We start from the raw sequence: 12225 nt of genomic DNA, 5'->3' as shown, positions 1-12225 counted from the left end.
CAGGAATGTCCTCACGAAGAGAAACAACTGCATTGATCGCATTAGGATGTTTATCACACAATATATTTCAGCAGACATTCTCAGTTGCCCTCTGTTGAATATTTTTAAACTTTTAAGACAAAATAGAATTTAACCACGATTGCATGCTTTATCCTAGCATTTCTGCAATGTAGCTTGTTAATTATCCATCACTCCAGTTGATAAGAGGTAGCAGTTAAAGAAAAAAGAAAAACAGAGATAAATTTGCTGGCAAAGGTTCTGCAAATGTACTTGAATGCAGGTGATCTGGAGGTAGGGTACAAGGGCTCCTCTCCTCCTTACCAGGGATCTGAAATGACTTCTAAACCTCTCCCCATCCCTAGCCTCCATTGAGTGGGGCATGGGGAAGGTAGGAGCCATGCCATCTCAAAAATACCTCAAACCTTGTGGTTTAAGGTGGATGATGCCACTGATGTCTGTCATCTCTTACTTTTCTGAGACTACTTAGTTCTTGTCTCCTCCTTTTCAGAGTCTGAATCTATCAAATTGCTTTGGGGCATCTAGAAAAATAGAAGGAAGTACACAAAACCAATTTAATAGTATTCATCAAAGCAAAGATTTTTCCTGCGCCCCTACTTAAGATCAAAAATCACATGCCCCAGCAAGTGATCTATATTTAATGCAATTTTTAAACCTGCTCAGATCTGGAGAGAAAAAGCTGCCATCAGAATGGACTATGGCCCTTTTGTCCTCTGAGAGAACAGGCGCTGTGAAGTTTTTACTAGACATTAAAAAAAATAAAATTAAAAAGACACATAAACATAGCCTGGGAATCTGAAATTCAGGCTCCAGCTATGCTAGTGACCTTGATAAAGGCAGTTACCATCTCGTGTTGGAGATCCTCTGTAGATACATGGGTGTAAAATGATGTACAACCAATAAGTGCTATTGTTACTCTGTTTTTTGAGTTTGCTCTTCTGTATATAAGATCAGAGAGTGGCAATAAATGTAGGTAAAATGTGTAAAGGATCTGTAGTCTGAAACATGAAACTATTGTTATGAAATTAAAAATAGCATCATGCAGGCATATACCAGGAAGGAAGAGCTAATTATCAGCAAAAAGTATTTTTTCCATTGAGGAACCAGGCAGAATGAGGGATCTTGGTCAAAACCTACCTGTCTGCAGGCATCAATTATACAAGTCACTGTGGCCACATTTTGTTTCCCAAGCTTTAGACTTATCTCAGCAGCATAGCTGCTCATGTCTCCTTTCACCAAGGTGGTCCTGGAGGACAAGGGAGAACTTGGCATGATGAATAACTGCCCTGAAGTGCCCATGAGACACCAAGAGGTAGTGAGGTCCCTGGCTTGGAGGCCTCTAGGAAATGCTGAAAGTCATCTTGGCAGCCAGGTCTTCTTTTTCTCACACTTCAGTTTCCATCTGTAAAATGGGATGAAAGCAGTATTTTTCCCATCTTTCTTCTGTCTTCCTTGCTGAGCAATTGTAACTATTGATGTGACAGCTCTGCCTAGCACAAGAGGACCTTTGTCTCACTGGGAGCATTTGGCCAAGCCAGCATGTGGGCAGTATTAGAAAAGGACCTCATTTTCCCAAATGCCATGGTGGCAGGTTCGTGTTTGCATATATGAAAGCATATAAAAGCAGCAAAGGCAAACCTTTTTGTAGATAGGAAGCAATCTGCCTTTGGAAGGAAAGGGACAGACAAAACAACCTCAAAGCAATTCGGCATCTGTGATTTCCTCGATTTCTCCTGAAAGCTCTCTCTCTATTTTGCTGACATATGAGCTGGGTGCCCTATTGTACATCAGCGTAACAAACAGCCCTTATCTTCTGTTTCGCGGGAGATATGGCAGAACATGATTTATTCGCGCTTGCTCAGTTGCCTCCTTTGAAATGTTGCCGTCGCTCGGTGCACCTTTTGCAGAGGAAGGCAGATGGTCATCGCAAAGTTTCCCATAACCTTGCTGCGCCTGCTGCATAGTGAATCAATGAAATCTGAGTTACAGCGCGTTGTCTGAGTCTGGAGCTGCACTGCTAAAGTATCCTGCAGTGGCTGAAAACGCTTGAATGTCAACACTGCATATATACTGAGGAAATACGACATTTCTCCCTAAAATTTCAAAGCAGTGCCAAAGGGGAATTTTAACTGCAAGGTTGCATCTGACGTGAGCAGGGACTGCATTGCTCAAACCTTAATTACCAGCTTGGAAATGCACCTTTTGTGAGTGTGTGAGTGTTAGGTATGACCCCTCCTTATCAAAAATAAAGATAGAAGTAATGAACCAAAGCAGGATTCTAACATGAAATGCCAGAGATGAGGATTTTTTGGAGTCCAAACAGCACCAGCTGCCCATCTGTGTGAGCTGTCTCTGCTTATGTGACATTTGCAATGAGGCTTCAGGTGATTTGAGAAGCTGGCATTAGACTGCAAATCACCTTTCATGTCAGCTCGTGCCAGGATACCTTGCCAGAAGCCATTATTTCAATGGGAAATAACAACTGGGAATAGGGAAAAAATGAACTTCTGAAAAGCACTTTGTCACGTTCCCTGGGCTGTGGCAGGCAAATGTTGCAAACAGTGTGAGCTCCTGCCATGAAAGCAGGCATAGGCAGAAATTTCTCAGTGGGAGAACTGCCTCCTTTACATACCAGAGACAAGGCAAGGTGAGTATAGAAGACATTTTCAGCACTATCTCTCAACTTTGGATATTTATTTGCTCTATGAGGAGGAATTTTGGAAGACATCTATGTTTCATAAAGCTTGATAACTTCCTTCATTGATTTTTCCTTAGAATGGGAATCATTACAGTGAGCAGATCTGGTAATTTCAGATAATGACCTGTGTGCAGCACAGGTGTTTCTAGAAATGGTTAATGTTGGGTGTGACAGATGTTAAAAGTATCTCCCCCGAATGCTTCTTGCTTTTTGCAGATGACTGCTTCCACGCATGTGTGTAGGGCAGAGCATCTCCCAAATTCAGGCTGTCAGTCGGCTCATTCCCACAGCGCATCCAGACAAAGAGTATTAACTCATGTGAACTCACTGCTGCAAGATGGTTTATATATTAACTGGCTTGATAATTTTATGTTTTTTATGAAATACATGAGGAAAGAAATTTGAAAATTTTTAAACCCGTTTACATAAAAAAAGCAAAATTATGTTTTTTTGGTGTGCAACAGACATTTAATCCCTAGGTTTAGAGGTTTTAATCAAAGAGATTAATTGTGCTAGGACATTTTTATCCAATCTGAGTCTTCTTCCACCATTTGCAACTGGGTTTGCTCTAAATCTACGCAAGCTTCCCCTATCTTGAAAGGGGCACATCACTGTTATTCTAGAGAAGTAGAATAACCAGTGGCTAAAAAGCAAGGATCTTTTTTACAAAAAAGAAAAAAAAAATCTAAATGGGACCATATAAGTCTACAAAAAAGCAGTCTGGTCTTGTAAATAGGTGGGGGCTGATCCTGAGTGCACCTGATGATTTTGAGTGCAACCTTTACCGATTGTCATGGAGTCTTTATGTCCTAGCATATACAGAAATAAGTGAGACCAGACTAAGGTTTATATTCTTGAAATATTTTTTTAAAAATGCAAATCCTGGGTAAATCAAGGTGTAAGGTAGATTCTTATCTTTTTTACCACTAACAGAAAACCATGAAACATCAAATAAACAACTTTAAAAGTCTGATTTTAATGATATTGATCTAGAGCCAAAGTAGCTATTAAACTAGATCTGTCTACATTTACATCTGTATGCTGAGGAATCAGTCCTCATTTTCTGTATATTTCCAACTTTTTAAAAGCATTTCCAAAGTATCAGGAAATCACAAATCTTCCGGAAATTGATCTTCATCTCAAACATTTCATACTTCAGTCATTGGAGGCTTGCTATTATCTGTCACAGTTAAAATGTGGGAAAGCCATCCTCTCCTGCGGGGCGAGGAGCTTGCATGCTACATTTCCACCCTTGAATATTTGGGACCGCAATGAGTATCTGGGCAGTCCCTGAACTGCAGCACAGAATGGCAAATGAGTCTGTAATGAGTAAGGAGCAGAGTCATGGCAGGGAACAGGGATGCATCCCAAAGCCCACTGAAGTGAACGGAGTGACCGCTGTTGACTGCAGTGGCCTTTGAGTCAAGGTCTTGGCATGTCTGTGAAAGGGAGGTAGAGTCAAACAGTATCGCTGTATCACATCTTACGCAGGATAACCACATGCTCATCTTTTTTACTTTCCCTCCCAGGATGGAAGGAGCAGTTTTATTGGCCACCAGCTCGGAGGGGTCATGGAAGTACCAAACAGCAAGGACCAGAGAGTCAAATCAGCCAGAGCCATCCAAATCACTTACTACCTCCAAACGTATGGCTCTGTCACCCAGGACCTCATTGGGGAGAAGTGGGAGAGTGAATTCTGTAAACTGATGCACAAGATGCAGCTGGATCACCAAGATCTGCAGCTCTACTCACTAGTGTCCTTTAGCCTCTGGAAGGACTTCCACCAGACCAGTCTCTTGGCCAGGGGCAAGATTTTGGTGAGCCTGATGCTGATTCTCCTGACTGCTACCCTCTCGAGCTCCATGAAGGACTGCCTGCGTAGCAAACCTTTCCTGGGACTCTTGGGAGTACTCACTATCTGTATTTCCAGTGTCACTGCGGCAGGGATATTTTTCATTACTGATGGAAAATATAATTCTACTCTGTTGGGAATCCCTTTCTTCGCTATGGGTAATTATTTATCTTCATAATAATAGGATTAGCAGAGCTTAATGACAGGATTGTAAATTGCATCCTGGGTTATAAAGTGCAGATTTTACCTTGAGTGAAAGTCTAAGTTGTTTTCATCTTGTTAAATTGATCTGTGCCTTGCCAAAAAAAAAGAAAAAAAAAAAGAAAAAAAGAAAAAGGGAAACAAAACAAAGCAGTAGCAACAATAAAGAGTGAATGACGTTGCTGGAACCTTGGCCAATATGAGAGAGGGGCAGTTTTATTGATCTTTGTTACAAAAGAAGGAGAATTTGTTATTGAAAACTAGTCAGCTCAGCACAGAGAATGGATATGTGTTGACCTGACTTTGATGGGATGCCAGCCAAAAGAGTAAGCTAAAATAGGAGGGTGCCGAGGAAGGGAAGGTTTTAACATCCTTCCTGGGGAAGGCTGCTCTTCCAGCTTTGTCTGAGGGGCAGAGGGGAACAGGTTGGTATAAGAATAAGATTGATGGACTTTATCTCGGAGAGGAGATTACTGCTGTGGTGTTTGCCAGGCTGTGAGCGAAAGGGACTGTCAGTAGCTGTAGTGCATAATCCCTCGGCTTGTGAAGTCCCAGATCGGCTGCAGAGATTTCCTTTGTGTGATACCCGGGCAGGGAAAGGTGCAGATGAATAACATGCATGAAGCCCAGCTCTTTTAGCAGAATTGTTTTAATTCCTTCTGTTCTTATTTTGGTCCCAAGCAGTTTTAGTGCATCTGTGCGGTTAATGAGTTTGCTGGTGAGATGTGTTGGAAAGGGAGAGGGAAACGTGCCTGAAACAGCTTGCTGAGGCAGCATTGTTTGGTGCAATCACATCCAAGTTTGTCAGAGTTTTGCCGTATCACGAGTCTGAACCCCAGGGATGTCTCGATGCAAAACCCAAGTAGTGGCAGCCCAGACCCAGAACCTTCATACTGGCTTTTTGATGGCAGGAAATATTATCTGTGGACAAAATTCTGTGTCTTTACAGTTAATTTGTTAAATTCCATTCATGCTTCTAGTACTCAAGCCCAAGTCCTGTTCTATGGTGAGAGATAATTTAATATGCAAAGTCACAAGCTAGAGTCAAGGTTTGGTGAAGGGTATTACATTTTCCTTAAAAACCTCAAACTCCCAAAAAACTACATTTTCTTGCTCTTCCCCTCAAGAAAATTCCTGTAGGTGTGTGCATCCCCCCAGTCCCTGTCCCTTGATAATGCATCCATGTCACTAGCCAAGGGGGCCGAGCTGTGGCCTTTTCAGCCCCGTGCCCATCATCTGTGGAGCAGCTGACTGAGGTGGGAAGGAGGGGAATGGAGTGGACCGTCAAGATGTCAAAGGGGAAAGAGAAGAGTGAGGCAAAAGACCCCAAGGAATTGCATTATAGGCTCAGCCTCATTAATACTGATAAAGAAAGCCATGCCAAAGCCTCATCTGCACTGTTAAATCATGAAAATGGTCCCTGGCATGGTCTGCCCTGTGCCAGCTTTTCAGGTGGTGTGCTCAGCTCTGCCTTGTAGTAGGACTAGATGGAAAGAAAGTGCTGAGAGGGGTAGGGAATGAGGAGCAATGAGGAGCAGAGAATGTGCCAGGTTGTGACAGGGATGGATCCCAACCTCAGCAAGAGGTGCGGGCTTAGGAAGAAGATATCTGTGTGGCAGAATGGAGAAAAGGGTGACAGTGGGGAAGGGGATACTCATACTTGTCAAATTATGGCAGTCTTTTTCTTGGGTGTCAGAAGGTGCATATCAAAGAGTGGGGTCAAATGGCACTGCCTTGCTTGTGCAGCAACCTGAAGTAAAGGCAAAAATCACTGAAGTGATAAAAAGCACTTTCCCTCAATTGTTCGTTCTTCTGCTGGTGTTCCTTTTTAGGTAGCTGTAGGTATGGGTGGCTCATACTCTTTGCTTGACAGGTCCCAGATTTGTCACTACCAAGGAGCCCTAAGCAGCAGGCGAAGACCATTTTTGGGCTGACCCCAAAAATCATCACCATCCATTGAAAGGGCAGTGGAATTGCACTCATAACTGCAGCCCTGGGATGAGACGAGAGTGGGAGTTCCTAAAAGCAGAGGGGCTGTTTCGCATCTATGATGGTGGTAATCTGGGAGTTTTTTTGCTGTCTGAAGAAAAGTAAAGTTTATAACTTGCCGTTGTGTTTTGTGCTGTCATTCTTATCACAGCCACTGCCAAGAGCAAAAGGAAAGAAAAGGGAAAAAAAATCAACCTCTCTTGAAGTGAGACATTTGCAAGGAGTTCTTCTGTAACATTATATTGAATGAAATTCAGGTTGAAAAAATAAAACATTTACGTAATCCTTCTACAGAAATTTCATTCAGGAATCTCAGAATAAATTGGAAACATTATTAGAGAACAGCTTGCAATGCCTGGGAACTGCTGCTGGTAAATATTAGGCAACAATTTCACAGTTTGGTGAACTAAAAGACTTACCAAAGTCATACTAGGTTACATCCTGCAAATTTCTGTGTGCCTTAAGTCCACTAAATGACAGTGCCAGCTAGTGAGTACTTGCTCTGCTGATCATATACCCAGGGCTTCACAGAGCTGGGGTCTTCACAGGGCAGGGTTTTCTATCGAACCTGATTTACCTACCTTGGAGTAGGTCCATTGAAGACCCCAATACTTTTAATCCTGTGAGTCAACACATAACTGTGACCCATGTTGTGCCAGCATCCGTTGCTGCTAGCAAAGCAGAAAGCAAACTATACATCAAATAATAATTGAGTGAATATAGATGAAAAAGTGTCCAAAGTGGGGTTTCCCAGAATTACAAATGCCAGATTTGCAAGTCAGCCTTTCAAAATCAAGTTACTTAGATTAAAAATAAAAAGAAGCCAAAAAAGCGGGCACTAACAGCAATAAAATGCCTGCAGGTGCAATGCTACACAGCGTACAATTCTGACAGCTCCTGACTTTGGAACACTTCAACCTGACATTTGCAAAAAGTCCACTTAATGTATATTTGTTTTGTAAAAATATACAGTTTCTTCTGACATTCACTTTTCAAAGGATTAATTTTAATGGAAATGCTGTGATTTTCTTCTGCACTTGTCCTTTATCCTGCAGAGATGGCAGGATGCTGCCACCTGAATGACAGGAGTAACCCTGAAGCTGTACAAATCTTTAGATCCATAACTCCTAGTGCAGTGCAGAGCTTATGTGGGTTTCAGTAGCTGATAGAAGCCTATATAAAAGAGAAATGTTTAATATTTTTCTAAATTTGGACTGAATTACCTACACGTTAATTATTTAGTCCTGCTGTGAGGGAATGGTCTGCTGGGATAAAGCATATCTCTGATACACTGTTGGCTCAGATGGGCTTTTCTCTTCTTTATCCTTGAAGGTGAAAAACTTCAGTCTTAAGTTAGGCATGAGGACAGTGGTGTTAAATCCTGCTTCCCTATACAGCTGTCTTCTTAGACAGCTGCCTCCAGAAAACAAGTTTCCCAAGTACAATGTCAACCGCTGTGGTTTTGGAGTCAGTGAGGAGCAACTCTTCAGAAAGGTCCTGTGCAAATAATGCTCTGGCTGTCAGGATCTCCTGCAAACGGGAGTAAGAGGTACTGATTTTTAGCTGTTCATACCTCAGACAAATGGATAAATGTGGTGAGTTAGAGAAAAGGTGCTTCTTTAATTTTGAGACTTCCTTCTTTAGGAACTGTTTTGTTTGTCTTGGCTTGGTTTTGTTTTGGGTTTTGTTTTGTTTTGTTTTGTTTAAGTCAGGTTTTGGTAACCAGCATGTGAAATCCTAATATGGGACAGTTCTACCTTGCATTTCTCTTCTGGCACACATACAAACTGCAGAGCTGTCACCACTGGATCTGTTTCAGATTGGAGATAGAGGGTAAAGTCATTGAGTTTCAGATTTGTTCCAGACATCAGAAGTGGACCTGGTTAGATGTTCACATCTGTCTTCTTGTGTTTGATTCACAACGCGATTTCAAAGGGATGTTATGTATTTGACATAATTATGGTTTCCCATGCCTAATCATCACTAATTAATATAACCAGAAGGTTAACTACATAATTGAGATATTGCTCCAGTGATTTGCTTTTTAATGCACAGGAACCAGACTGATACCATCAGAAAGATAATGATTTAACTCAGCTGAGGAGCTGACTGTATATTTTTAAATGCAGGTATAGTCACTATGTCATTTTACACTGTAATTGCTTTTGGCTAGTCCACGAAGTACCTTGTTACATAGTTTAGTGGAAATTTTATGAAAAAAAATGCAACTACAGTGCAATTAAGAGTGTAATTATGCTTTTTTTTTGGCATTATAAAGTGCATATGTTTCTTAGAAGACAGGATTCACAGTGGATGTAAGAAATATTTCCTGTCCTTTGTAAGTCCAGACCATGAGGATCACAAGATCTTCATGGGAACGGCTATTTCTCATTTAATCTTTAGAGAACACTAAGCTCAATGCATGCACTATTGCAATATTATTACTACCACTATCAATAACAATACTGTTAGTACCAGTATAGTAAAAAGATTAAAAAAACTTTAGGAATCGATCAGCTACCTGTTTCCAGAAGTAACCCCATGCCTGATGTAAGAGTGCAAGGTGGATGGTATAGATTGTACTTACAGAGCAGACTTTTCTGCTAAAATTCCCAGTTTTTCCTTGCCCTGACTTATTGAAATGAACAGAGGGAGCAAGGCAAAAGCAGACAAGACTGCAGGCAGTTATTAGCATTTCAGACAGAAGCCATCCAACCTCTTTTCAATGGCAGTTGTTAAAATAATGGCTGGTGATCACCTTTAATTAAGTTTGAGATGTCACAGTATTACCAGTAGTGGTAGAGTTGTGGGAAATTACAGGAAAAAGTCATAGTAAAGATGAGGAAATTATTTTTTTTAACCATCAGAAGACAAACTTGAATGCTAAAGTGCATAGGATCACTAGTTTACCTGTATGTGAAGTATCACGGCATTTCTAACCTTTACTTCAAGCAATGGACTTTCTGATTACAGCTACAACTTAAAAAATATTTCAGGAGTGACTCTGACTTTGTTTTTGTCCTTTTGATGCAGCAGTAAAGCAAATCCCATATGAATCTCATGTTATATGAGCATTGCCTATCTGTATGAGGAACAAGAGAATTGCTGTGTAGAGCACAGACCTACTGACATTAAACCCCCACCACTCCATGCCTTAGAAATACAGTAAATCTGTCATCTTAGATGTTAAGGCAGTTCGTGTCCCCAGCCACTCAGCAGATCATTAAGGATTTAGGAAATACCTTGTCCTTAATTAGAGAATGACCCTTCTTGACCTTTACAGTAGGAAATGGGAATAACAAAAGAACCACGGGGGAGTAGGAGAAAAAATGGAAAGATATAAAAAAGTTTAAAATTACCAATTTGAATGAGCAGGTAACACAGATAATTGTATGAATGGGCTTAGACTTTCTCCATCATTGTAAAGTTGATTTCCCCATGACCCGGTATACTCCCAAGTAAGACCATTCCCAGCTGCAGAGGATTGTGGCATATTTTTCATTTTTATATGAAAGGATAAAACCCAACCTCCCAAAGCAGTCTTGCCTGGATTTTGAGTAGAAGACCAAAGGCTGCTACACTCACACCATGCAGTCTGGCCCTGCAGCTGTGTCCTGGAGCTGTCACGGTCAGGAGAAGCAGCAGGACTGGCACTGTCCTCTCCTCTCCTCAAACACAGGTGAGATGAGGATATCTCCTTTGTGCCTTCTCACACCCAGCAGAAAGGGATGTAAGAAGAAGCACGGCCAGCCTCAGCCTCAACAACAAGATTTGTGTCATGTAATTTCAAGTGTCCCAAATGTTTCTGCCTTAACTGAAGTGACACAATTTGAATTTCCTTTGCAGTCACTAGGGAGAAATAGGCAACTCCAAAGTCATTTGGACCATCGCTTAGTACGTATTTAGGATGAGCTGTGTTGATCTCTGGAAGGTCCTGTCCATCTCGGAAAAAGTTAAGACTTTAACACCTAAGGTTATATACATAAGCTTTACAATATACAGATACATGTGTTCATATACAGCATATATTCATAAACTGACTTGAATCTCTTACAGAATGAATTCTAGCCCTTATTTTCCTGTAGAGACTAACCAGAAGGTCTCTTATTAACTCAAATACCGTCATCCTTTAGGACAGGTGCTCCACCCCAGGAGGTGGGTCTGCAGATCTGCTGGTCAGCTCAGGTTGAAGCATTCATCCATGGACCATTGGCCAGGCACAGACCATCACTACCAGGTCTTCCATAATGACAGAGCAAACACAAAAGACATTGGCTGGGTTTGTTGCTTGAGAACAGCCAGTTAAACTCTTCCTCCTTCTCATTCTAATGGGAACTCAAATTAACCCATTTGTCAAAAGTGAAGTCTCCAAATACAGTTGTCTTTTTTATTATTATTATTATTACAACAGCTTCCTCAGCTCTCCATCTGCAGCTGACAGACTGGTAGCTGTCATTGGAGCTGCTTCTAATTTGCTGCATTTCTACCATCCTTTGAAAAAAAAGTGGTTTCATAAGAGAAGAGATCATGTTTTGAGCTAAAAAGTCAAAGGCTAAAAGGAATGGTTTTCATTTGCACTTAAAAATATATGTTTAGTACTCTTAATCAATACCCAAATTCTGTTCAGATATTTCCTTTTCAGATGCCTGACATGTTTGCCTGAACACCTCTTGCTTTCATTTTTCTACCCTTTCATGGCAATGCTTATTCCTGTGGCTGGGTTGTTTAAGGATCTTTATTGGATCCACCTTTTCTATGTGTTGATCGAATTTAGCAGGAGTTTCATTCCTTATGCTTAGTATGTATCGATGCACATCACATTTACATTTGGCTCATTTGGGCTGGGAAGGAGCTGCATCATGGCAGAAATGATTTAGCTCCACGTATATCATCCCTAATAGGGTAACGTCAAATCCAGCCTTGAATAGCACCATTGCCAGCAATTCCATAACCTGCCTCGACAGCTTGTTCCGGTGCTTAAACAGCCATACATTTATAAAGGTATTTCTTAATATTTTCACTGCTGCAGCTTATGCCTATAACTTCAGAGTCTGTCTGGCCTGACTGTGGAGTGTAATTTTTCACAGTACATATCTAAGAATACTTTTGGATATTTTATAATCAGGGCTGTGCATACTTCAGCTCAGATATAATTTCCTACCAGATCTTTTTTGGTTTTTTTGCAGATATTTTACTGTAGTTCACACTTTCCTATGAGCTCCAATATAAGAAGTCTGGTGATGGCTTTTGGTCTCTGCTGGAGCACTGTGGATCTGTAGGAAAGAGCAGATGTGGGATACACTGAGGATGTGTCCTGTGCTTTTTGGTGTGTTGTGGGAAAATGCAATCTTGCGTCATCCTTTCTTTTCTGCTGGACAGGAAAGGTGGGCTCAGCTACCTGAGGAAGCACAGAATGAGTGATCCTATGCTCTGCTAAGCACGCTGTCTGCTTTCCTTAATTTTGTTC

The 12225-nt window shown here is 41.2% G+C and overlaps 1 protein-coding gene across 2 annotated transcripts in view; it reads left to right on the top strand.

The window, feature by feature from the left end:
• The window catches only part of PTCHD4 (patched domain containing 4), an 80609-nt gene that overhangs the window by 20179 nt on the left and 48205 nt on the right, over positions 1-12225 (top strand). For both annotated transcript variants that reach the window (XM_010181373.1, XM_010181381.1), the window contains exon 2: positions 4246-4726. In XM_010181373.1, the coding sequence (XP_010179675.1) occupies positions 4246-4726 (481 nt within the window). The remainder of the gene's footprint in view (positions 1-4245; positions 4727-12225) is intronic.

The sequence above is a fragment of the Mesitornis unicolor genome, unplaced genomic scaffold (assembly GCF_000695765.1).
Source record: "Mesitornis unicolor isolate BGI_N332 unplaced genomic scaffold, ASM69576v1 scaffold17500, whole genome shotgun sequence".
Classification (NCBI taxonomy): Eukaryota; Metazoa; Chordata; class Aves; order Mesitornithiformes; family Mesitornithidae; genus Mesitornis; species Mesitornis unicolor.
This window is presented reverse-complemented; position numbering and strand designations above follow the sequence as displayed.